Source organism: Lepidochelys olivacea, assembly GCF_965140295.1.
Source record: "Lepidochelys olivacea isolate rLepOli2 genome assembly, chromosome: 5".
NCBI classification, from domain to species: domain Eukaryota; kingdom Metazoa; phylum Chordata; order Testudines; family Cheloniidae; genus Lepidochelys; species Lepidochelys olivacea.
In genome coordinates this window covers 28,132,093-28,159,734 of record NC_140415.1, presented here as the reverse complement: position 1 = coordinate 28,159,734, position 27,642 = coordinate 28,132,093, and the positions used below count along the sequence as shown (strand labels likewise).

Sequence of the window (27,642 nt, the reverse complement as noted above, 5' to 3'; positions counted from 1 at the left end):
GGGACCCCCCACACCCCTGAAGGCGGCTGCCCCCATGGTGGACGTCATAAATCATACTAATGTGCAGGTGGTGAAGAGACACCCCCTGCCCTGGTGAGGAAAGGGGGCAGCGAATGGAGGGAAACGCCCCCTGCAGGGTGCCGAGGGAAAGCCCCCGAGCCGGGGCGGGGCGGGGCGATGGGTGGGTGGGTGTCCTGACGGCCTCCTCTCTCAAGGCGGGGGAGCCCAGGCCGGGACCTCGCTGAGCTCCGCCAGCTCCCCTCTGGCACGCCGGGGTCATTCCTTGGCGCCAGGCCCCGCCGAGCGCCCAGCTCCTCGCGCTCGCCGCCGCGCGTTCCCGCGCCCCCTCGCGACAGGCCGGTGGGGGCCGCGGGAGTCGTCGGCGTCGGCGGCTCGGTCTCCTCGCGAGAGAGGGCGAGGTTTCCGGTGTTGTGACTGCGGGGCCGTAAACATGGCGGTGAACCTCCGCGCCCGCTCGCTGAGGCACCTCCGCATCCGAGGTAAGGAGCCCGGCTAGGCCCGGCGGGAGGCGCCGCTGCTGCTGCTCCCCCGGCCCCATCACTCCCTCCCCGCCCAGGTTAACGGGCTCTTCGCTTCTCCCCCCCACACAGGTCGGAATGATAGCGGCGAGGAGAACGTCCCGCTTGATCTCAGCCGAGGTAAGCGAGGCCGGGGGGGCGCCCCGTGCCGGGGGGGGGCTGGGCCCTGAGGAGGCCGGGCTGGGGCATCGCTGGTGTCCTAGGAGTCCAGCCCCACCCTTGCCCCATGGGAGGTGGGTGAAACCCCGCCTCTAAGGCGCGGCCAGGGGAGAGGGGCCTGGGCCGGGGGAGGCATGTCCAGTCCCTCCCCTGGGCGAGGGGCTTGGGTGCGTCCCGGGGGTCCGCCAAAGCCGTGGGCGGTGGCTGCTCTGTGGAAAGGAGGGGCCTTGCAGAGTGAGTGCGTCCCAGGTGAGAGCGGGGCTGCGGCTCGTCCGCTGCCCTGGGTGGTGCCGCTGGCGATTATGGGCTGTCGTGGGGGGCTAGACTTCTAGTCAGGGGATCAGTTTGTGCGTCGGTGTGTCACCAAACTGCAGGAGCGTAGGGATGCTATTTTCGGTCTTAGTCTGGACAGCTGTTGCAGTGAAGGGGTGAGATCTGGGGAGGGGGTATTGCTAGCTATGTAGAGCTCTCCTCCCCCACCTCCGTGTGTGTGCGTGCGTGTGCGGGGTGGGGGCGATGGGTTATTGGTAGACGTACGTTTACATCTAATGTACGTTTACGTCCTCTGGAGTTGTTTTTGAGAGACTCTTCTTCAGGGTCATTATTTGCTGGCTGCAGATGGGGCTGTTTACACCTTTTGGGGTTTGGACAGTTCTATTAATTTAGCCAGTACTCTAAACTCCAGTTGCCTTTCCAGAGGCTCCCCTGTTACTCCCTCCAGCCCAAATCTCACCCTAAATCAACGTGCAGCTCCACCTCATTTTGGCAGTGTTGTGTATCAGATCGTGCTTGGAATTGCTTCAGCATTTTCTGATGAATGAATTTTTGGCTGTGATAGATCGTATAGCCATCTCTTCCCATATGTACCTGGTTTGTAGGATCAGTTGTGGTGCTTAAGACTAGGGCTGTCAATTAGAGTTCACTCAAGTGATGAATGAAAAACAAACAAACTAGATTAAAAGAATTAATCATCATTAATCACAGTTTTAATCGCACCGTTAAACAATAATAGAATACCAATTTAAATTTATTATAAATATTTTGGGATTTTTTTACATTTTCAAATATGATGATATCAGTTACAACACAGAACACAAAGTGAACTGTGCTTATTTAGAAAAGGAGTACTTGTGGCACCTTAGAGACTAACCAATTTATTTGAGCATGAGCTTTCGTGAGCTACAGCTCACTTCAAAGGATGCATGCCGTGGAAACTGCAGCAGACATTATATACACACAGAGACCATGAAACAATACCTCCTCCCACCCCACTGTTCTGCTGGTAATAGCTTATCTAAAGTGATCAAGTTGGGCCATTTCCAGCACAAATCCAGGTATGGGGGTGAGGGAGTGAGAGAACCTGGATTTGTGCAGGAAATGGCCCACCTTGATTATCATACACATTGTGAAGAGAGTGGTCACTTTGGATGGGCTATTACCAGCAGGAGAGTGAGTTTGGGGGGAGGGGGGGCGGAGGGTGAGAAAACCTGGATTTGTGCTGGAAATGGCCCAACTTGATGATCACTTTAGATAAGCTATTACCAGCAGGACAGTGGGGTGGGAGGAGGTATTGTTTCATGGTCTCTGTGTGTATATAATGTCTTCTGCAGCTTCCATGGTATGCATCTGATGAAGTGAGCTGTAGCTTACGAAAGCTCATGCTCAAATAAATTGGTTAGTCTCTAAGGTGCCACAAGTACTCCTTTTCTTTTTGCGAATACAGACTAACATGGCTGTTACTCTGAAACCTGTGCTTATTTAATATTTTTATTACAAATATTTGCAATGTAAAAATAAGAGATAGTATTTTTCAGTTTATCTCAGAAGTATTGTAGTTCAATCTCTTTATCATGAAAATGCAATTTACAAATAGTTTTTTTTTACATAACTACTCAAAAACAAAACAATATAAAAATTTGGAGCCTACAAGTCCACTCAGTCCTGCTACTTGTTCAGCCAATTGCTAAGACAGACAAGTTCATGTACATTTATGGGAGATAATGTTGCCAGCTTTTTATTTACATCATCACCTGAAAGTGAGAACAGGTGTTCTCTTGGCACTGTTGTAGCTGGCGTTGCAAGGTAATTATATGCCAGTTATGCTAAACGTTTTTATGCCCTTTGGTGCAATCTTCAAGTAGAAGCATGATCTTTTTTTTCTTTTTTAAAATGCAAATATTTGTAATAAAAAATAATAATTGGGGCTGTCAACTGCAGTTTTGCATGTGAATAACTCAGAACACATTAACATGTTCTTTTAACCAGCATTAATCACCCACCAGGGTGCGGTGCTCAAGGGGTGCTGCTGTGTGCCTCCGGGGCATGAGTGCCCCTCCTCCTGCTGCCTTGCTCCACTGCTGCTCCTACCTCCTCCCCCCCCCCCCCCCGCCCCATAGAGCCATCCCTGGGCAAGCTGCTCCAGACCCGGAGCCTGCTTTCTGTGTGCTGCGCTGAGCTGGGGTCGGGGAGCAGGGGGAACCTGTCTGCTGCTGGCTCAGGAGTGAGTGCTGCAGATAGCAACTGCTGCTGATTGAAAAAGTGTTCAGGCTCCTGAATACTCTGCTTAAAGAGACAGTGCCCCCCAAAAATATACATACACACACACACTCCCCCTCCCCAACCAAAATATTTAAATAAATGGTGTTCTATTATTATTAAATGGTGCAATTAAAATTGTGATTAATCATGACAATATTTTTAATCTTGTGATTAATTGCAATTTTTTTTTATCGTTTGACAGCCCTACTTAAGACCTCTTTATTCTGGACTTCCTGTCACCATGTTATAGCTTAAGAAAGCACTTCATCTCGTAATTATTGTATGTGTTAGTTTGTTTCAAAGTTTGCTGACTGGCTCTCGTTAAACATACGTCCTTTTCTGTGGCAAAATATTACGATACTATAAAGACACTTGCTACACATTAATACTCCTGAAGGCATTCTGTGCCAAAAAAAATAAAAATGTTGTTCCAAAACATTAAAAATTCTGCGCATGATATTTTTAAATTCTGCAAGTTTCTTCAAGTTTCAATTAACAAATACAGAGGCTCCAGCATGGTATTGGGTAGCACAGGTCACTGGCTGCATGAAGATGGGAGATCACCCTGCAGCCTCCTCACCCCGTGCCCTGGTCTCGGGTGAGGCTGCACCCGACCCTGAAACAGAACAAGGCCTGGACATATCCCAGAAACATGCTGGGGCCCTGCCCCTCTGTGCCAGGTGCACCACATGTGGGGCATGCAGGCTCAAACAGGCAGATTGCAAGTATGGAGGGGCTCAGTGTGGGGGATCCTGATGTGGCGTGAGAGGATTCTGTGGGACAATCTGTGTACAGGCAGCTCAGTGGGGGGTCTAGGTGTGCAGGGGATCTGGATGCACAGAGGATTGTTGTGGGTCGGGGTTCCAGATGCAGGGGCAATGGGACTCTGCAGGGCCTTCCAGGTGAAGTGGTTGGGGCTCAGTGGAGGGGTCTGGGTGCTGGGGGAGTGTGGGTCTGGGTGAAGCTAATTGGGGGTCAGTGGTGTGGGGGCTCAGGGGGGTGCAGGGGCGTAGGACTCATCATGGTGAGGGTTTGAATGCAGGGTGGTCTGGGTTCAGGGGTTGGGATCCAGAGGCAGGGTTTCTGGGCGCAGGTGGCTCTAGATGGAGGGGTTGAGGATCAGTGGGGTAAGGTTTGGGTAGGAGAGCTAGGGAGGTTCTGGTTGTACGGGGGGAGGCTTGGTGAGGGTGTCTGGGAATGGGAGGTCTGGATATAGGGGGGTTGGGCGGATGAGGGAGCAGCTCCCTGTACAGCGACCCCTCCCCCCCACCCGTAGCTGAGGAGTGATGGGGGCGGGAAACAGGGGAAGATGCTGAGCTTCCTGCAGCTGGGGGATGTTTCTGGGGGTGGGATAAGTCTTGCAGGGGAAGAGGAAGTCTCATCCTCTCCTGCCTCCAGCGCAGCTGGAACTAGCAGCTGGTCCTGGCTCAGGGTAGGAGCTGGGACTCGCAGCTGGTCCTGGCTCAGGGTAGGAGCCACTGCGTGGGGCATCCCCAGCCCTGCTGTTATTTAGCTCTCTGCTGGCTGCTCCGGGTGCCTGAAACGATGTTCCTGGGCAGCTAGGGAGTGGTGTCTGACTGCTCTTGCAGGTTTCTGGCAAGGAAGCACAGGGAAGTCATTTTTGTGCAGGGAAGCAAAGAAATCTGCGGGGGACATAAATTCTGCGCACATGTAGTGGCTCAGAATTCCCTCAGGAGTAACATTAATCAGCCATGTGTTAGGCAAATACAAAACCACTGCCTAGCTAACATGATTGTTGAGGACGAACGTATACGTTTAACTATTTTTGGGGGTTTTTCTCTGACTCTGTTGGAAAACAAATTGCCCTGCTGGCAGCATTGATATTTCCCCCGAAGTTTAAAGGCAAAAATGTTCTTATCTAAAGTTCTTGATTTGTGGAAGAGAATGAGGGTTGCATTTTGTATATAAACCTGGTTGTGCTGAGCTGATGCCTGTAATATAAGTGTTTTGCTTCAGAAGATCTTAATGTTAATGCTGTGACTAGATGCGTGTTCACAAGGAGGTAGGGTGATGGGGAAGTGATGGAAGCTGAGTGTCAAAATAGTCTGCGCACTATAAGGAAATAGGATACTGGTTAGAAAAATATTTCAGGAATTATAGCAACAGCTATAAGGTTTTCCATTTCATGTGTAATTGTATTAGAGAAACAGTAGCTCCAGGTTTACAGAGTAATTAAAAAAAAAAGGGGTACTTTTTGGTATGAGCCCTGTTTTGAGAAGTTATTAATAAGCAATTCTACTTACCTATAGGCTGGAACTTGACATACCATGTCTCAGGCCATACATAATTTATTTACAAAATAAAATGTCACCAAGATCAATTATTTTTTTTAGTTCTGGAAAAACAAAGTTTCTGATACTTTTTTGCACCTGTCTAATAAAAATAAAAAATTAAAAAGAGAGGTTTTGTGGTATATTGTTTTAACACTGGTTACCACAAATATAATGTAGATTGTTGCTAATGTGGTGGTCTTTAAAACTGAAGTGGGTGAGTTCTATAAACAAAATGAACCACTAAGTTCCCAGTGCTGCAAACACATTAATGATTGGTACTGCTGAAGTCAGTGGGGCTACTTGTGCATAAAGTAAAACACTTGCATGTTTGCTTCATATGGAGAGTAACTCCTTTTGACTTTGTACATTCAGGTTTCACATGTTGTACATGTACTTAATAGAGAGAGCATACAAAATCTAATTGATTTCAGTAGAACTGTACATTAGATCTTATCACCTCTGTTAATCCTTGTATAAATTTTGTTTGAAATGCATTACAAAAAAAACAATATAAAGTTGCCATTGGCTGAGGATGTTGTGAAACAACCTGGCAAAAAGTTAATATAGCATATCCAGGGGAACTTAGTAATAGCATTTTAACTGATTCATTCGTATTGACTAGTAAGACTCAGAGACATGATCCAAGTCAGGTAGCAATCCTATTTGGCAATGAGCTGAGGCCACCACTTCCCATTCTGGGCCATTGGAACAGTGAGGCATTCTGGCTGTGTGTGCAACTGAATGTCTGATATTAATAGAATGGGGGAAAATGCCTTGTGCTTTGACAATTTTTACTTCTGTAGGTGTTTCAGTTCTATGATTGCAGCTTCGTGTGGGACCACTGTGAAAACCATTGTGTTCCTTGTCAAAGATGTTTTCTTGCACTAAAAATTCAACCGTATTTGACTCTTCTGTAGGTCCTTCATAGAGTCATAGAAATGTAGGGCTGGAAGGAACCTTGAAAGGTTATCTAGTCCAGCCCATGAGGCAGAACCAAGTGTATCTAGACCGTCCTGACAGGTGTTTGCCTAACCTGTTCTTAAACTTTCAATGATGGGAATTCCACAACCTCCCTTGGAAGCTTATTCCCAGTGATTAAATATCCTTATAGCTAGAAAGTTTTTCCTAATATCTACCCTGAATCTTCCTTCCTCTAAACTAAGCTGATCAATTCTTGTCCTACCTTCAGAGGACATGGAGAACAGTTGATCACTGCCCTCTTTATAACAGCCCTTAACATGTTTGAAGACTCTGACCAGGTGTCCCCTCGGTCTCCTTTTCTTAAAACTACAAATGCTTGATTTTTTTTTTTTTAAACCTGTCCTCATAGATTGGGTTTCTAAACCTTTTATCATATTTGTTGTTCTCCTCCGGACTCTCTCCAGTTTGTCCATATCTTTGCTAAAGTGAACACTGGGTACAGTACTCCAGCTGAGGCCTTACCCCAGTGCCAAATAGAGTGGGGAAAATTACCTCAGTGTCTTAGATGTGCAACTCCTGTTAATGCACTGCAGAATGATGACAGCCTTTTTTGCAACTGCATCACAGTGTTGGCTTACAATCAATTTGTGATACACTATAACCTCTAGATCTTTTTCAGCAGTATACTGTCTAGCCAGTTATTTCCGATTTTGTAGTAGTGCATTTTTTCCTTTTTAAGTGCAGTACTTTGCACTTATCTTATTGAATTTCATCTTTTGATTTCAGACCAGTTCTTCACTTTATCAAGGTCATTTTGAATTCTGATCCTGGGCCTTCAAAGTTTTTGCAGTCCCTCTCAATTTGGGGACATCTGCTGATTTTTGTAAGCATACTTTGCCCTCCATTGTCCTAGTCATTAATGGAAAAAAATATATAGTTCCAGACCTAAAGTGATCTCTCCGGGACCCCACTAGATATGTCCTCCCATTTGTACAGTGAACCATTGATAACTAATCCTTGAGTATGGTCGTTCAACCAGTTATGCAACTGCTTTATAGAAATTTCATCTAGACAACATTTCTCTAGTTTGCTAACGAGACTGTCATGTAGGACTGTGTCAGAGCACTACTAAAATCAAGATATCCTGTCTAGAAACTCCTACTCCCCTGTCCACTAGGTCAGTAACCTTGTCAAAGAAGGAAATTGGGTTGGTTTGGCATGATTTGTTCTTGACAAATCCATGCTGGCTATTCCTTACAATCATGTTGTCCTCTAGGTGCTTACAAACGGATTGTTTGATACCCTGACAGACCCTGGAACAAGTTATCAAAGTTAGTCTGTAGTTTCCCAGGTCATCTTTGTCACCTTTCTAAAAATAGGTACTATGTTTGCCCTTCTCTAGTCATCTGGGACCTCACCTATCTTCGGGAATATAATCTGTAATGATTCCGATATTGCTGCGGTTAGTTTAAGTACCCTAGGATGAATTTAATCAGGCCCTGCTGACTTGGATACATCTACCTTATTTAAATATTCTTTAACCTGTAATTTTCTTGAGAACATGAGTATGATGTACGAAAAGTGCTGACTCCGTGGATGCTCTGGGGTTGGAGCACCCATGGGGGAAAAATGGTGGGTGCTCAGCACCCACTGGCAGCCCCCATCAGCTCCCACCCTACCTCCCCAGTGTTTGCCGCCCACCAGCAGGCCCCACTAATCTGCGCCTCCCTCCTGCCACACACAATCAGCTGTTTCATGGCATGCAGGAGGCTTTGGGAGGGAGGGGGAAAAGCTAGGGTGTGGCGTGCTGGGGGAGGGATGGAATGGGGCGGGAAGAGGCGGGGCAGGCCTTGGAGGAAGGGGTGCAGTGGGGGAGGGGGCGGGACCTGGGGCAGAGACGGGGGTTAAATACCCCCCGGCACATTGGGAAGTTGGCACCTGTGTGATGTACCATGCAACACCATCTCCCTTTTTCCCCTTGCCTTACCTTTGTGAACAAGGTATATCCCTCTATACCAATAATTCCAGACATGAGATTTAACCCACCAAGTCTCAATGGTGTCATAATTCATAATTTAGCGTATGTACTAATACTTCCAGTTCTTCCATACTGCTTGCATTTGTATATAGACATCAAAGAAATTGAGCAGACTTTCCCCACCATTTTCACTCTTATTCCTGTAACTGTGTATTGTAATTTTCCATTCCCTCCAACCCCCAACATCTAGCCTTCTGTAAAGGTTACCTTATTTAAAAAAATATATACCTGCCTGTGGGCTTTTGACCCTACCTCCTTTTTACTTAGGCCTGGCCTACACTAGGAAATCAGGTCAGTAGAACTATGTCACTCAGAGGTGTGAAAATTTCACACGCTGAGTGAAGCAGTTAAACCGTCTTAACCCATAGAGTAGCTTTTCATGGAGAAGGATTACCTATGCCAATGAGAGAACCTCTCCCATCATTGTAGCTAGTGCCTTCACTGAAGCACTGCTGTGGTGCAGCTGTGCTGCTGCAGCAGTTTGTGTAGACAAGCCCATAGTTTAAAGCCCTCCTTGCTAGATTGGCAAGTTGGTGACCAAAGATGCTCTTCCACTTTGTCAGGTGGACTCCATCTTTTCCCAGCAGTCCTCTTCCCTGGAACAACATCCTATGGTCAAGGAAGCCAGAGCCCTCCCATCAACACCATCTGCGTAACCAGGCATTCATCTCTAGGATGTATGTGTCCCGGCAGGGGCCCTTACCTTCGTCCAGGAGGATGGCTGAGAATACCACCTGCACCCCTGACTCCTTCATCTTCGCTTCCAGAGCCTTGGAGTCACTGCAGATCTGCTCAGAATTATACCTGTCGGTATCATTAATGCCCACATGGATGAGCAGTGTGGGGTAGCGGTCAGTGGTACAGCTGAGCCTCTGCAACCTTCCTGTGATGTCTTAAATGCAGATTCTATGCAGGCAGGACCCTGGGCCATCAGATTTGCAGATGGATGTCTCTGTCCTCCTCAGAAGCGAGTCCCTGGTCAGCATTACCCTATATCTGCTCTTAGGTGTGGTTGCTGTGAGTCTCCCAGCCTTAGGGGCAGGTGGCTCCTCTTCCTCACCCATTAGGGTCTGATCCTCTCCTCCTGTTGCCGGTACAGCATACTAGTTCTTGACTTGGATGGGGTGTTGGGTGAGGGATGGAACACTATCTACTGTCCGAGATGACCAGCTGCCAGTCAACCCCCCCAGTAGAGCAGCTAGTTCTCCTTCCTTCTCTGATGCTGCTATAGTCTTCTTTAATTGGCTAGCATCCACCAACCTAGGCATTTCTGTATTCATTCCACTGATGTAGCTCCCAGATGTGACATAGATGACCCACTTCCTCCTCTAGCCCTCATACCTGCTTCCTGAGTAACTCTACCAACAGACATCTCTCATGCTGGGTGGTTCCCCTTGCCTGATTTTTCTTGGCAGGGACATGCAGCTGCATTCCCTGCAAGTCAAGACTAGGACCTGGGTAGAAGCCTCCAGGGTCAGGCTGCCTTGTTTGGCTAGGACCCCCACATGTGCAGGCTGAGGAAGAGTTAGCAGTGGTGCTGATGATACACAATTTTCCTCCCAGTGTGAGTTCTTCCTTGTAGAGTACCTGCAAGTTAAGGGGGAGGAGAGAAATCCTTGCCTTACTCAGCTGGCTAACTCCTTTAGGAGTTACAGATAAAAAGACCTGAGGCATGGTCACTGGTGGTCTGGGTCAGCTGACTTGGGCTTGCAGGGCTTGGGCTTGGGGGCCGAAAAATTGCTATGTAGATGTCTGGGCTCAGACTGGAGCCTGAGCTCTGGGATCTTGCAAGAGTAGAGCGTTCCTGGAGCTCCTGCTCCAGTCTGAGCCTGCACATCTACACTGATTTTTTTTTTTTTTTTTAAGCTGACCTGGGCCAGCCACAGCCATGCCGTGGGTTTTTCATCCTTGTGTAAACATAGCTTTTGTCTCCCAGCTGCTTTCATCTTACCAGCCACTAAGGATACATCTATACAATTTTATAATCTGGAGCAGCGAGTCTAAGGGCTTGTCTACACTTACAGCTCAGCAGCAGCACCGATGGGAGAACTTCTCCTGATAACATAGGTACTCCACCTCCCCGAGAGGCAGTAGCTATGTCAACGAGAGAAGCCTCCTGTCTATGCTGGGGGTTAGGTTGGTTATCTGTGTTGCTCAGGGGTGTGGACTTTCCACACTCCCGAGAGACATAGTTGTACCAAAGTTTGTAGTGTAGACCAGGGCTGAGCCTGGGTCTGCAGACTCAGGATCACCTTATGGTTTAACAGCTGTGTAAATAGTGCAGCTCAGGCTCTGAAGCCCTCCCCCATCCCCAGGCATCAGAGCCCAAGTTCCAGCTTGAGCCACAGCATCTGCACAGCTGTTTTTAGTGTCATAGTGTTATCCTAAGTCTGTAGACCAGGGCTATGAGGCTTGCTGCTGTGGGTTTTAAAATGCAGTGTAGCTATATCCTGGGAGCCTGAATGCTGCTTTTTTTATTTTTATTTTTTTTAAAGCCTGGGTCCCACCCTCAGCTGGAATGGGTGACTTGCCCCCTCTAACTCAGCCGCCTTCAATTACTGACCTGTTCAGAAAATCTGCACTATTTTCACTTCAGAGCCATGCTATAAATCAGGTGCTAATTCATCTGAAAGGCCATGTGTACTGCTACTGCAGCTCCAGCACCATAGCATATATACTTATAACCAATGGAAGGAGTTTTTCTGTCAATGTAGTTAATCCACCTCTCTGAGAGGTGGTAGCTAAATTAACTGAAGAATTCATCTGTTGAACTCACCCATCATGAGCTCTGTAGTTAGGTCGATCTGTACAATGGCTAGGTCGACCTAACTATAGAGCTCATGATGTGAAATTTTTCACAGCTCTGAGCAAGGTAGCTAGGTAGATCTAATTTTTAAGTTTAGAGCAGCTCTAATTGCTGGGCACCTTACCCACAATTAGACAGTCACCAACTAAGCTTTGATTTCAAAGTCAGTAAACTAGCCCAGAGTCCTACCAAACATGATGGCAAGTTCCAAGCACAGAAGTGTGATCCTTTTTGTCCCCCAAACTTAATAGCGATAAGACAGAAGATACATCAGCTGGCTCACTACCTTAAGGCTTGTACACACTAGCACTTATGTCAACATAATTTACGTCACTCAGGGGTGTGAAAAAGCCACCTTTTTTGTGGTGTAAGTTACACCAACCTAAGACCTGGTGCATACAGCGTTATGTCAGCCGGAGAGCTTCTCCCAATGACATAGCTACCGCGGCTCACAGAGATGGATTTGTTATGCAGATGGGAGAGCTCTCTCCCATCGGCATAGCGCGTCTACACTACCAGCGGCGCAGCTCCACTGATGCAGTTGTGCAGCTGCATTGATTCTCGTGTAGACTAGCCCTTAGTATCACCAACCATGTGTCTTCATCTGGGAAAACTACTGCTTTTGTACACACTAAGTCTAGCATGTATTTTCCCCCAGCCTACTAAAAGGAAAACTAAGGCATAGAGAGGCTAAATCAACAAGGACGTCCCAGAAAGATGTTAGCACAGCTGGTTATAGCACTCCGAACTCCTAATCTCATGACCCACTAAACAATGCATTAGTATATACATAATGATATTTTCAATCAGAAATAAGTTTTTTTTAAAAATATATTTTTGGTTCACTCTTTTATTTTGAAGGATGCATCTATATTTGCTACAAGAGATATTTAAATTATTTAAAATATTTGTTGTGATCTTTTTTTTAAAAAAACACTTTTTATCATTGAGAGAGCTAAATATTTTTTTAAAAATCTGTTGAAATAACCTGAAATATCTGATTTCTTTTTCTTAATCATTATCCATTTCTATTTCCAAGGGGTCTCCTTATTTATTATACGTTTAATCAGTAACAACCTGTTTAGAACAAGTTTTAACATACAATTATTTGGCTAAAATGGCTCTCAAACATATGGTTAAAAACATGGCAGTTAACTGTGCTTTGCCTCTGCAAGAGGCCTAGACTGGCACCTGGTTGTCTTTGAGTAAGTAACTTTGAACTAGTGTTCATAAAGCAGGCAGGGCACCCAACCATGTCTGTCATCACTTTGGCTGGTCTTCCTTCCTCCCAGCTATCTGTGTGGTAAGACATTCTAGAGTGCGTGGCTTCACGTGAAGCTGGTGTAGCTTTTCTGGGCATATCCTCCGGGCACTGTCCCTTGCTGAGACCAAGAGCTGCTCAGCATTCCCAAAATGCAAGAAATTTTCTTTTATTATGGTTTTACACTGCCTAATGCAATATGGTTCCAATCTGACTGGGGCTCTTGAGAGCTACTTCACAACAAATAATAAGTCACAGTAATGCACTTTATGATCAGGATTTTTACCCAACTCCTCCCAAAGTCCCCACATGGTGTAAATAAAAAAAAACCCTCTTTGGATTTTGGCTTATGTTAACAAAGAACATAAAGTTTACATCCAGCCAGGGGCTTGGTTGGTCCTATGTTCCCTACGTCAGGAATGCTCATCCTAGCTCCTCTCCTCTTATATCTGGATGCAGTAATGAGCCACCTTCCTCAGTGAAAAAAGAAAAGGAGTACTTGTGGCACCTTAGAGACTAACCACAAGTACTCCTTTTCTTTTTGCGAATACAGACTAACACGGCTGTTACTCTGAAATCTTCCTCAGTGAGTTTACCTTAGTCCTCTTAACCTCTTTCCTGGTAAAATTAACACTTGCCAGAGGTTTTGAGTGTTTTAAGGGGGAAAATTATCAGTTACACACTTGATACAAACATGTTTACACAGCAACATGGATGCTGGGATGGTAGAAAAGCTGCAGTGTAGATGCAAGTTCGTGTTTACTTGTAACTAGTTAAGGTGAACATGCGTCTATCTGGTTACAAAATCAAAGTTAAAAGTTGGAGAGTGGACAGGACCTAAAGTAAACAGGCTTTGGCTATTTGTGCTACACTGCTTACTCAGAATGGTGCAAGTCAGGGCTAATGGGCCTGAGTCATCACTAATGTTACATTCCCTATGCATTCAACTTGAAGGAACTAATAGGGTGAGGCATACTATGTTAATTAGTCTGCATACCCCCTGAAAGAGTTCAGGGTGACCTGTTACTTGTTCTTCGCCAGAAACAGAGGAGAAACTGATGTTGACCTCAACCATAGTTTTGTACTTCAGCATAAAATGATTGTATTGACTTGTAGACTTCAGGGGGCTTCCTGGCCACTGCCAACTCCACCCTGTCAGAGCTCATTCTTGAACCCTGGTGGCCTCCAGGCAGAAGAAACCGCTAGAATGTGAGAAGGGGTCTGAGAATTCAAGAATCCTTTTGTAATAGTTTATGATAGCATTTTGTGAGTTACATGGAACCCTGATTGGAAAGGGAGGTCACTATTAAATGCTGACCCCATTCAGATGACTATAAAAGTCAATAGGGATTAAATTCCAAACTAGGTAGCTGATCTATATGTAGAATAGCACCTACATTGAAATTGGAGATAATGGTTGGAACACCCACATCAAGCCCATAGATTTTTAAGGCCAGAAGGGATTGTTGTGGTCATCTAGTCTTACCCTCCTGTATAACAAAAATCATAGGACTTCCATGAATTTTAATTCTTGCTTCAAATCCAATAGCTGCATTGTATGATCTGCAATGTGGTCAGCTTGTGGGAGTTCTTTTTTAACATTCAGGGTAAAACCACATTGAAATTTTGCATGTTTTACAAGAGATGCCAAAGTAAATTGCAGAAGAAGCCTAAAACCAAGGCACTTCCTACCATCCTCCAGGCTTATCCATTAGAATTATTAATAGGCTGCTGTAACCTATACCTTAGTTACATCAAGATTAGACTGTAACAAGGCACTCTGCTTGGAGCTATACCTAAATCTACCTGGAATGGAAACTGAGTTTGTTGGGAGAATGTGGCAGCTCTCTTACGACGTGATGTATTTCACTTGGCAACACATGACACCTGTGCTCTGTGATCTGCATTGGCTGCTTCTTAAGCTATGTCTACACTTGCAGAGTTTTTGCACTGTCAGTTTCAACAATGATGATGAATCGGTGAAAGAAGAGCGCTGGTTTGTGTACTCACTTACTTCCACAGGCATCAGAGAGTGTTTACATTTGCAGCACTTTCATCGCTTATGATAGCAGCGCACTGAGGGCAGCTATTCCACAGTGCAGCTCTCTCCATTTTGAGGATAGGTGTTGTGGGAAGGGGGGCGGTGATTGTGGAGTATCCTGGGGTCCTGCACAGCTGCCTCCTCTCTCTAAACACTGATCAGCTCCAGTAGCTCAGCATTGTTCCAAGCAGAGGATCCTTTGCTTCGAGGAGCAGGCATTGTCACCTGGCCAGATAAGTGAGCACTTGCAAAGAAAACCAGAAGGGGAGTTTCAAAGTTCCCAGGGCTTTACAGGGTGGGGGATGGGTGTCTGTTTACCGAGCAGCAGAGCTGCTGGCCAGAGTGGTCACCTAGGCACTGTGGGATAACCTGCAGAGACTAAAAGCTCTGTAAACGGGAAGAACGTGTCTTCACTTGCACATCGCCGCAAAAGCATCACCAGTAAGAGCTGTACGCCTCTTGTGGAGGTGTGTTTTGTTTTTTTTTTTTTTTTTTTTTTGCAGTGAAACTTCTGAGTTTCACCGCAAAAAGTCATTGACAAGTATAGGTTTCAGAGTAGCAGCCGTGTTAGTCTGTATTCACAAAAAGAAAAGGAGTACTTGTGGCACCTTAGAGACTAACAAATTTATTTGAGCATAAGCTTTCGTGAGCTATAGCTCACTTCATCAGATGCATTCAGTGGAAAATACAGTGGGGAGATTTATATACATAGAGAACATGAAACAATGGGTGTTATCATACACACTGTAACCAGAGTGATCACTTAAGGTGAGCTATTACCAGCAGGAGAGCGGAGGGGAAGGGGGGGACCTTTTATAGTGATATTCTTTTACATAGAGACTGTCCAGTTAAAGTGAAACTATTTCCCCAGGTTTCTTCCCCACCCCCACTCGCTGCTACTCTGAAACCTATCTATAGTTAGGGAACAGAACTGATTATTTCTGGTCACTGTGTCCTTTAAGGTTTTTGAGCCAGTAGATCTCACCCTCGCACATTTACTTTTAATTCATAGATTGGAAGAGGAAAACAAGCTTTCCTACTGTTTCATTGGTTTCAACTCCCTATTGGTTTCTCGGCTCTGAATGAACTAGTAATTGAACTGAAGTAGTTGAGTAAATCACAATGAAGAAAATATTCTCTGCTCACCTGCAGAAGAGGCTACTGCTGTCAAAATGTGGGTTAGCACCCCAACAAACTCTTGTTCCAGGCTTTAGCCAGTGACTTCCACCAGTGCTTTGACTTTATTTAAAACTTGTCAGCAAATATGTACTGCATAATATTTTTTTATTTAAATGATTTTAATAGATTAAAATGTAAGCCTTAACATAAGTTGTCAATTTCAAATTTAATTGAATTAAAAAGTCCGATTGAAAAATTGGGGTTTTTAAATTATTTTTTAAAAAAAAGTCTAGATTTTTATCTACCCTAGCCACAGCTGTAGTCAACAGTGGCACTAGAACCCCATTCTTATAAAAGAGGACATTTTCTTTGAGGAACCATCATCTTATAATTCTTCTCACCCTATTTACGTTTTGTAATGGCCTGAATTTGTTGTACTTTGGCTTTGAAGTATGCTCATCTCTTTCCTCAAGATTATGGGGAAGAAAAGAGCACAATGAATCACTCACAATCAACAGCCATTAGTGTAGTTTGGCTTTGATTTTCACATCTGGACAACTTCCTTATGTTCTGGTTTTGGGCGGAGCAGAAGCTGCTAACTCTAATCTGTGATGTGCTTTTAATTATCTCAGTGGTGCTTAGGGCCCAAGATCAACACTTGTTTATTGGTTATAAATAAAATTAAAGTGTATTTGAAGATGCTTCTATTTACCAACTCTCTTGCCCAGCTAATTCTTAATTCCCATGACCTCGCAAACTAGCTGTCTTCTATCTGCAACATGAGACAACAAATAAGAACAAAGTGTCTGTGGGAGCTCTTACTACTTTTCCTGCGTGTAAAACAATTTAAGAAAATGGGCATAGACGTGACTACTGGAAACCCTTTCTCCCCTTTCTCTTTGCCTTCCTCACAGTCAATTCTCACCCCAATACATATAGTTAAAAGTGAAACAAGCAAACAAAAATCAGTAAAACAACCTAGGCTTTCTTCATCACAGACTCTTCTAAATTGCAGAAAACATATGACAGGTTTCAGAGTAACAGCTGTGTTAGTCTGTATTCGCAAAAAGAAAAGGAGTACTTGTGGCACCTTAGAGACTAGTGTGTGTGTGGGGGGGCGGGGGGGTGAGAGAACCTGGATTTGTGCTGGAAATGGCCCAACTTGATTATCATACACATTGTAAGGAGAGTGATCACTTTAAATAAGCTATTACCAGCAGGAGAGTGGGGTGGGGGAAGGTATTTTTTCATGCTTTGTGTGTATAAAAAGATCTTCTACACTTTCCACAGTATGCATCCGATGAAGTGAGCTGTAGCTCACGAAAGCTTATGCTCAAATAAATTGGTTAGTCTCTAAGGTGCCACAAGTACTCCTTTTCTTTTTGAGAAAACATATGCATGCACATTCATACAGTCTCTCCATGCACTGACTACATGCAAAGATACCCCAAAATTAATATTTGGGGAGAATGGAAAACAAAGGGAATTACAGCATTTCCCATAATAACTTGTCTACGTTATACATCTTGTATGGTCTTATTGTAGACCTATAACAGTATAAAATATATTAATCTACACATTTAAAGGGAAACATGAACCAAAATACATGGACAGCAAGACTGAATTAACATTAAAGGGACACTCTCAACTTAAAAATGCTGAAAAGTATGCTATTTTACCTAGCTTATATCTGTGTAACTAAACTGTGGTCACACTGTTTGCATTTGCAGCAGTACAAGACAGGTTACATTTCAATCCATGTGTCCATACAGCACTGTGCTGCATCAGTTGCAGTGCCCTGCAGTATGGGTAAGTATTGCATTTGCTGCTTCTTCGCTCATGACAATTCTAGATAACTTTTATGGTAGATGGTGAGATCTTCAGGAAGCTGGCAGAATTGTGTCCCAGAGGTCACTTGGTGGACTGGCATCCACACCATTTCCAGCATGCTGTCTGAAGGAGGCACAGAGGAATGTTGTGTGCTTGTCCACTATTGTGCTTTGAAAAATAAATCCTATTATAGAAGAGCACCTGCTGCAAGGCATCAGTGGCAACAGCACAGAGGTGGTGAGAGTTGTTAGAATTCCTTGTGGACTCACAGATGGCACCACATGGATGTTTTTCTGTGATATATGTATTTGTTGGAGAACCTCTCCTGGGCCATGCCAGCAAATGTGGAGTGGTGGGACTGGATAGTTTTGCAGACTTCGGATGACTAGAAGTAGCATCAGGCCTTTAGGATGAGGAAAGTGCTTTCCTGGAGTCCTGGGCTGAGCAACCCCAGAATACTCAGATGAATGCGCCCCTCAGCGTGGAGAGGTTAGTGGCAACTACCCTTTGGAACTCTGCAGTTGCCACTGGTGACTGGGGGCAAGTTCATCACTGGGAAATCCACAGTTTGATTTATGAAGATATGGTAAAAATTTTCAGTATGCGCTGCTGCATCATGTGATCATGGAAGGAAGCATGGAGGAGATGACTGTTGGAAATTAAAATTAGGGTTTCCTAGTTGTGCTGGGGCTATTGAAATGACCTATGTGCTAAATTCGTGGTATTGTCCCATGCCAAAGCCTCAGTTTATCAGGTAAAAGGGGTGCTTCGTTATAATTCTTCTGTTCTTGGTGGATCACAGTCACAGGTTTGCCAAGATTAATGTTGCTTGGTCAGGAAAAGTCCATGATGCCAAGATATTCAACTGTTTGCAAGATTGCAACAGGGAACTTTTTTTGCCCAGTAGTACTTTAGACATTAATGGGGTGCATGGATCAACTCTGCTGGGTAATCCGGGCTACTCTCTGCTTTCCTTATTTATGAAACCATATACTAGAAGTCTTAATGGGAGTAAGAACTATTTAACTACAAATAGCTTTAGTTTTGTATATGGAGAGCCCATTTGATAGGTTGAAAGGCAAGTGAAGATGTTTCTCCTAGCTTGATGGTAGAAATATCTCCACTGTATTATCTCTGCATATTGTGTTTTGCCCAACACTTATGAGCTCGAAGGGGAAGTTATTACTTGTGGCTATCTGTGACTTTGAGCAGCATATAGGAGGAGAACCTATTGACAAGGTTGCTGATAGCAGGGGTGCTAGACCCTGGAATGCTCTATGCATGCACTTTGAGAATCCGGGCATAGATTCAGCTTAACTATGAAATTTACCTTGCTATTGTACAGTAACGTGAAATATATTGGGAAATGATTGCGTAGGAAGGAGTACTGCAGAGGAGGATATGAGAGTTGTAGTGGATCACAAATGAAATATGAGTCAACAATGTAATACTGTTGCAAAAAAGCAATACTCATTCTGGGATGTATTAACAGGAGTGTTGTAAGCAAGACACACAAAATGTAATTCTTCCACTCTATTCAGCACTGATAAGGCCTGAGCTGGAGTATTGTGTCCAGTTCTGGGCACTGCACTTAGAGAGAGATTTGGAGAAAGTCCAAGGAGAGCAACAAAAATGATGAAGCATCTTGAAAACATGGTGTAGGAGGAACGTGGTATGTGGTTTTTTGTTTTTTGTTAATGGGTTTGTTTAGTTTGGAGAAGAGAAGACTGAGGGGGATAAAGCAGTCTTCAGTACGTAAAAGGTGGTTATAAAGAGGAAGGTGATAAATTGCTCTCCTTAACCACTGAGGACAAGACAAGAAGTAATAGGCTTAAATTGCAGCAACAGAGATTTAAGTTAGACATTGGAAAAAACTCCCTAACTGCAAATATAGACTAACACGGCTGTTACTCTGAAACCTAACTGTAAGGTTAGTTAGGTGCTGGAACAAATTACTTAGGGAGGTTTTGGAATTGCTATCATTGGATGTTTTTAAGAACAGGTTAAATAAACATCTGTCAGGGATGGTGTAGCTCGGGGGTTCTCACCCTTTTTCTTTCTGAGGCCCCCTGAATATGATATAAAAACTCATGGGCCCATCTGTGGCACAACAACTGTTTTTCTGCATATAAAAGCCAGTGCTGGTGTTAGGGGGTACCAAGTAGGGCAGTTCCCAGTGGGCCCTGCGAAGCTAAGCTTCTCAGGCTTGGACTTCATCCCTGGTTGACAGGGCTCAGGGTGGCGTGGGTTCAGCTTTCTGCCCTGAGCCCTAATGAGTCTAATTTCAGACCCCCTGAAATCTGCTTGCGGCCCCCTAGGGGGCCTCTGATGCCTGGTTGAGAACCACTGATATAATACATAGTCCTTCCCCGGTGGAGGGGACTGGACTAGATGACCTGTCAAGGGCCATTTCAGTCCTACGTTTCAATGATTCTATAATATTGCTAATATTTCATGATACAGTATGTATAACTTTGTGCTTTTGGCTAGATTTCAAATGTATTAATGAAACTGATTTTTTTTTTAAGACTACTTTTTACTTTACTTTTTAACACTGATATGACTGTTTGCTTAATAAACCCTAGCTTTCATATTTTGAAAACAAATATAACTTTAATAATTAGCAAAAATATTAACAAGAAAAGGCAGAATCGGCCATTCATTCACCCATCATTACCAAAGTAGACAGAAGTGCAAAGATTCTAATTCTTAACTGTGTATGCATAGACATGTTACACAGTTGTGCATAGCATTTTTAAAAAGTTGTTTGCCTCTGCCCTGTGGTGTAGATCGGTGGATGGAGGCCCTTGTTCTGAGGGGAAGTGGGTGAAAGGGCGTCCCCAGCACTTTTTGTTCTCTGTTTGCTTCAGTGCAAGGTATTTGTCAGGAAATGACTATTCAGGAGGTGAGATGCAGTTTACTTTGGTATTTATACCCTCAAGCAACTTGGTGTTTCCTCATCAGTTCAGTTATCTGCTATTGCATCTTCCTGTCCTTCTCTCTTTGTTGCAGGAACTTTCAACAATTTTACTCCCTTTGTCTATCCTACTGGCTTTCTTGGCCTCTGGTATAGGTAAAATAACCATAGAATCATAGAATATCAGGGTTGGAAGGGACCCCAGAAGGTCATCTAGTCCAACCCCCTGCTCGAAGCAGGACCAATTCCCAGTTAAATCATCAATCACCATGTCTTCCTTTTTATTCCTCTTCTCCCCCCTCCCACTGCCCACCCCTTTCTTAGAGCTAGTCTACATTGGGCAACGCTAAAGCACTGCCGTGGCAGCACTTGAATGTGCCTTGTGTGGTTACGGCACTCCCACTGCAGCAGAGCAGGGGGTTGAGCAGTTGCAGTCGAGCAGTGAGCACCCCCCAGCATGTTGGAAAGTTAGAATCTGGGCTAAAACACACTTCATCAGATGCATGGAGTGAAAAATACAGTAAGCAGTGTATATATATTACAGCACAAGAAAAGACCTGTATTGCTTACTGTGTTTTTCACTCCATGCATCTGATGAGGTGGGTTTTAGCTCACAAGCTTATGCCCAAATAAATTTGTTAGTATCTAAGGTTCCACAAGAATGATTCCAGGTTTTTTGTCTGTAGAGTTATGCACATACAAAAGTGTGTGCAGGATGAGGGGGGGGGGGGGTCTTGTCACAAAACTAATCCTTACTCATGACAGACTCATTGAAATTACTATTAGAAATGATTTATGGGAGTAAGGGTTTGCAGGATTAGGTCCAGGAAAGCAATGCTAGTAAACCTTAAATGGAGTAAGCCAGAAAGGCCTATCCCAAGAGAACTAATTAACACATGACTTTAAAGTATAAGTGATACTTTATAAAGGGTTAGTTATTTCTCCAAACAGGTCACCTGGACTTCAGTTTCTTCTATTTTTCTCCAGTGAAATAGTAGCCTTTACTTCTCCTTGATGCTGTGGGTAACTGTTTTGAAGTTAGGTTGGTGTGGAGGGAGGAGGGGAAGAAGAGGTGCAGATTGGATCTGTTTTCTCTTCTCTTACCCTCTGTCCCAATTCCTATCAAAGCAGGAGATTGTTATTCCTACTTCTCTGAAGGGGGAGACGAGTTTAGTAGGCAGAAATGGGACTGGACAGTCATAATTCTTCCTGTGTCTGGTGATGCTTAAGTGTTGAGCCAAGGAGAAACCAGGCCTGTCTTGTCTGCAGCAGGATGCATCAGAGCCCAGGCAGTCCATTTCTTTGAGTGCACTTGAGGAGGTGGTGCTAGTTTTCAGTAGGTCCACCACAATCTAGGGCAGGGGTCTCAAACTCAATTTACCTTAGGGCCAGTGCCAGTCCTCAAATTCTCCCAGCGGGCCAATAATGTCACTGAAGATGGTGTTCAGAAAAGAAAACATTTATATTGTGTATTTTATTTCGAATTTCTTAGAAATAATAAAACTGTCATACAACTTTATACAATTAATTCTTTGCCTGCCAGAGAGTTTTTAGTGTTTGCCAGACACCTGGCAACGCTTTAGTTCTGTCTGTTTGTTGATGTTTGGCCTCAGTGACTGAGCAGTTGAAACCTTCAGGATTGCAGGAAGGTGTGCATCAGATGGTTTTGTGTTCGGTATTTTGACTTATTTATATTCATTGTGGAGGGTGAAGGGCTGATCTGCAGGGCTCGCCGGGAGGTGCTGGCAGGGAATGGGGGAGGTGGGGAGGCTGCCAGTGGGTGCGCAGCAGCCACCCTTCCCTCCGCCATTGGTGCTCCAGCCCTGGATCACCCACAGAGTTGGTGCCTATGTACGCTACAGTTAGACACCGACAGCTGGCCTGTGCTAGCTGACTCAGGCTTGTGGGGTTTGGGCTACGAGTCTGTTTAATTGCGGTTTAGACATTTGTGCTCAGGCCTGAGCTATGGGACCCTCCCACCTTGTGGGGTACTAGAGCCTGGGCACCAGTCTGAGCCCAAACGTCTACACCACAATTAAACAGCCCCTTAGCCTGCGCCCCATGAGCGTGAATCAGCTGGCCCGGACCAGCATTGTTTTTTAATTGCAGTATAGACAAACCCTTAAACGTTAAGTGCAAAGATAATCTTATTGCAGAGAGAGTGAAGTAATTGGTAGTGTTATAAGGGCTAATATGATTATGGGTTCCAATCTTTGGTTGGGCCCTGCAAGGTCCTGAGTGACATTATGGGAGTTGAGGGTGCTCAGTACCTCATAGGATTGGGCTCAAGCTGTATATTTCGCTAGAAGTCCTTTTTCCTTCTGTTAACACTTCAGATCTCTTTGAATCTTTTTTGGTTTAATGTTCATTTTTGAATAGCTGAACAGTGCAAGTCAGAGTCAGACTTAAAGCTTGTCTGTATGTACCACAGATTTGGGTTTTTTCTGTTTTAATTTTATCTGAGTAAGAATGGAATTTGCAACTATTGAGGTTAACTAGTCTGTCTAACATGGACGTATTTTACAATTTGATTTGATTTCCTAGCGCAGCGCATTTCATTAGTGTGTGCACCCAGGGAGTTTTTTTTAAAGGCGAACATTTATTGAATACTCAGTCATAAAGGACATTAGTTCGTCTGATGAATAAAAATAGTTAAGTTTTAGTTTCTTTAAGCTTAATTTTTTAAATTAAAAACTAAACTTTACTTAAAAAATGAGACACAAAATACCAAATGTTTGCTGTAGTGATAACCAGCCGTATACAAAGATACAGTCAATTTTCATGGTCTTTATCTTTAACCAGATAATGAGCTAACCCAAATTGACCAAAACAGATTAAGTTTCTTCTTCCTGTCGTAGAGAATGAGGTGTTATGGACTTAAATTCCTCAATCACATCATTGTAATTAACTGACTAAGCCAATTCTTGTTCAATGTACAAAATCATGAGTGAGTCGAGGTGCTGTTGGGACATTGTACTTCTTAGTTTGTTTTTTTACATGTGCTAGTTTCAAAAAGGCTCTTTCACATGAACAGCTTGAACATACGATTGAATTAAAACTTAAAGCCACGGGCTTGTTATGCTATTTCAGTAGAGTACACGCGATAAAAATTACAAACACTGTAGACACTGTGCTGGGCTTGCCTGACGCGGCTGCTTATATAGGTCAAAGAATTTTCTAGAATAGTAGTCAGAGGGGAGGGGAGGACTAATGGTAACGCGGTGCCGCAGTAGTGGGGGGCGCATGCTGCGAGCGAATGTGGGCTTTCTATATAGAGCGTATGGTGATTAAATTAAAAGGCCACATCGAGGTTCCAAAAATTGTATGAAGGGCCAGGTAGGGAAGGCTCTGCCTTCCCAAACAGCCTGCCCCTGCCCCCTATCCAATCCCCACCCACTTCCTGCCCCCCTCAGAATCCCTGACCCATCCTGCTCCTTGTTCCCAGACCACCTGCCCAAAACCTCCCCCAACCATGACCCCGGGGACCGCCCCCGCCAACTCCCCCTGCTCCCTGTCCCCTGACTGCCCCAACTCCTATCCACCCCCCACCCCGCCTCCTGACTCCCGTGAACTCCCACGATCCAATCCACTGTCCCCGGGACTCCCTGCCCCTTATCCAACCCCCCCCCCAGCCCTAGCCTGCTTACCCTCACCTCCCCCCTCTCTTGGAGCCTCTGTGTGCAGCGTCCAGGAGCGGCCCGCTGGAACTCGCAGCCCCACCCCCTTACCACGTGGCTCTGAGCAGCAGGAGCTCAGGTCCCGCTGGAGCCACGCTGCTGCAGCGCTGTCCGGGGGAAACCTCCCTGCCGAAAGCTCAGGCGGGCTGGGCAGGACAAGCTTGCCCACCCCTGCATTAGGGTGTGCCTGGGCTCACCGGCACACCCCATACGCACGCCTATGTTTGATTTTACAATTGTTCTGATGAACTGCAGAGTACCTTTACTAATGTAGTTGTTCTTGTTGGCCTGTGGTTCCAATCTATTTTTTTTATTTGCTAACTACAAAAATACTTAAGCTTAATAAGAAAATTGAACTTAGGTTTGTCTGGCTTTATGGTTCAATAAGAACGTGTATGTTTTATTTAACATTCTTAAATTACTTGATATCAATTGATATTCCATGTCAACATTTGAAAAATAGATACTTTTCAAAAATTGATATCTACTATGAAGGGCCTAAAGTTGTTGGATTTTTTTTCTTTTATGTATTTTTGAAAGGAGGCTTGTCTGGTAGATCGGATACAATGACTATTTCATATTAACTGAAGGGAAGTATGTATTTTTGTCAAGTTAGCTTTAAACATTTTTCCGATATGGTTGGACGAGCTAGAATTTTCTGACTAGAGTTGGCAAAGGGGGAGGAGATTTATTGTAATAACTCATAATAATAAATTATAGCCTAGTTTAAATTAATATTTGACATTTCAGAAGATCACTACTTTCGTTTGTATAATTAACTTTAAAGGGACTGAACAATTAAGAGCATAGGACCTTTTCAGATGGTTCAATTCAACATACGGCTTCTGTGGCTTCAGTTATGATCTTTTGTTGAATGTTCTCGGGTTTACTGCTTTGCTTCAAATACATAGTGCATTCTGAGTGCTTTGAAAATATCAGTTTACTATAACGCTGTAAAAACAAGATTATAAGAGATGCTGGATACAACATGTGGCCCATACTATCTTCCAAAACTGTATTGTAACTGATTTTATTCTGTATATCTGTGTGACCGCTTGCAGGATACCAGGTTGATGTTTTAAATTTAGCACAAAACTCTCTCATTTTAAAACTATTCTCTGGTATCCTCCCTCAGCACTAAGAGTTTCATTCTCAAAGCAGCATTCCTGAAGTTTAGCATTTGTTTCAGCCATTAGGGATGTCCTTTACCTGCTCAGGAATGGCCTTGATTCAATTTCCCCCTTCTCTTCTCCAAAATGTAAAAGTATCTTGAGTGTTAACTATGTGGCAGCCTGAAATTGCCTGAACAACAGGTCTTCTGGCTTTTCTCTGTGTTTCTGTTCAAGGTAAATACTGTAGCTATAGTTGATATAATAAAGTTGTCTCACCATTTCCATTATAAAATCTGTTTTTGGTGTTTTTTTTTGGGGGGGGGGGGACTTTATAACTTAACTGTAAAACCCAATAATTTTCTGGATTTCCTATGAATTTGGTTCAAAAAAGGTTCCAATCTGAGAACACTTAAAGGAAAAGAAATGATTAGCTTAGGGTGCCTTGTATGCACATGTAATTTAGATTTAAAACAAAATAAAAAGGAAGAAAGTAATCTGGCAAGAGATTGGATATTTTAAAAGACACAAAGATAACAATTATGGTCATTTTAAACGGGCTACTGCATATGATGGTATATTTTTCATACAGATTTTAGTTATCCACGCCTAGTAAGTTGTACAACTTATTTTTAAATTTACAGAGTCTCATGTAAGAGTGATTTATCTCTTCTACATGTATATTTATTTATACAGTAGACCCAAGATTTGGAAAACTTTACTTGGATACCTATTGACAGGAAGACTTAAGCCTGCTAGTCAGAGTTAGCTGTAAAAGATGACAGCAGGGGAGGCCTGCAAGGGAGGTCTTGAGACAGTACTGTTTCCACCACCCTCTGTTGCTGGGACATCTACAATCGTCCCTGGGCCTTACTTGGATGCTCATGTCAAGGCTGAATCCCCACTCTCTCACTTTGAGTACAGAAGGTGGGGGCTCGCAAGGATTTTAAAAATTAATACTTGCCACTCCAGGCTTGTATTAAACTCCCAAGGTTACAGCTTTTCTCTGACCTTGGCTTGGTAAACGCTGCCACCACCCAAATGCAAAAAACCCCCTTTGAACCCAAGAAGGAGCACTTGGGAATTCCTCCCTGTGGGATACCCTCAAGCTCTTTCACCCCTCCCTCTGGGGAAGAGTTGAGAAAGAGAACAAAGGAAATTAGCTGTTGCTACCACCTAATCCAACAACATGCACAAACCTCTTAGGACACAAAAATCCAATCCCTGTTCTTAAAGGTAAATTTTATTAAACAAAAAAGGAAAAAAAAATCTGGAATTTAGGCTTTTGTTAGATTTTTAAGAGTAATTCCAAAAATTAAGCACCCAAACTAGCTTTCTTGGGGGTTCAGCTTAAAGTTTGTAAGCAAACAAGAGCATCAGCACAGAGGAGATCCACAAGCCAAAATAAGAAATAAAGCTTATTGTGTCTAACTAAACATTCCCTATCCAAATAATTTCTTCTAGGTATGGAAGATACTTTTTCATACCTGGTTCAAACCTTATACAGCATTCCTACTTATAGCATTGCTGCTTTGTGTCCCTGCAGCCAGAGAACAATAGACAAAGGGAAAGTTTCTTTCTCAATTTTAAAAAGCTGGGCTCTGGGAGGAAGTTTTGGTGCGGGAAGGGATCTGGGGTGCAGGCTTAGGGATGGAGTTTGGATGCTGGGTGCAGACTCTGGGCTGGGGCAGGGGTGGGGGTTCAGGAGGAGGGGGTGGGATTTCAGGCTCTGGGAGGGAGTTTAGGGGTGGGAAGGGGTGTGTGGAAAGGAGGAGGGGTGCAGGCTCTGGAAAGGAGTTTGGGGGTGGGAGGGGGTGAGGGTGAAGGCTCTGGGAGAGGGGTGGGGGGGTCATCGCTTACCTGGGCCTTCAAGGCAGGGCGGGCTGGGGGGGCCTCTGCGTGCTGCTGTCCCCAGGCACCGACCCCACGGCTTCCCATTGGCCTCAGGGGTGCTCAGGGCAGGGGCAGCGTGTGGACGCACAGCCCCGCCCCATGGCCGCAGGGAGGGGCCAGCAGCCACTTGGAGCAAGCGTGCAGGAAGCCGCTCAGCTCCGCTGTTCTGCTGCTGGTGGGCGCGGCCCTGGGCCATTTTAAATTGCGTACTGGGGGGGGGGGGCAGGTGAGGGAGAGTGTCTGGGGGGGCAGCAGGCAGGGCCAAGGGAGAGACCTGGCCCCAAAATTGCTGGAGCCCCACAGATCACATTGGGGAGGTTCTTGGGCTGCAGATGGCCTGTGGGCCGGGACTTTTTTATAGCTTTTCCCTACCTGAGCTCTGATTTTCTTAATTCTCAAATTATGTCTCCACCCACCATGAAAATTTGCTCTCCAACTCATGGAAGACCACTGGTCTGCCCAGTAACTACCAGCCCTTGCTTCTGGATGGTTTCTTGAAG

At 44.5% G+C, this 27,642-nt stretch overlaps 1 protein-coding gene across 2 annotated transcripts in view; it reads left to right on the top strand.

Annotated features, from left to right (window-relative positions):
- Window positions 1-296: 296 nt before the first annotated feature.
- The window catches only part of RICTOR (RPTOR independent companion of MTOR complex 2), a 189,763-nt gene continuing 162,417 nt past the window's right edge, over window positions 297-27,642 (top strand). The window contains exons 1-2 of one of the 2 annotated variants that reach the window (XM_084628581.1): window positions 297-500; window positions 612-659. In XM_084628581.1, coding sequence (XP_084484707.1) covers window positions 452-500; window positions 612-659 — 97 coding nt within the window. In that variant the 5' untranslated portion in view covers window positions 297-451. The remainder of the gene's footprint in view (window positions 501-611; window positions 660-27,642) is intronic. The other variant, XM_084628582.1, reaches the window with a different exon arrangement.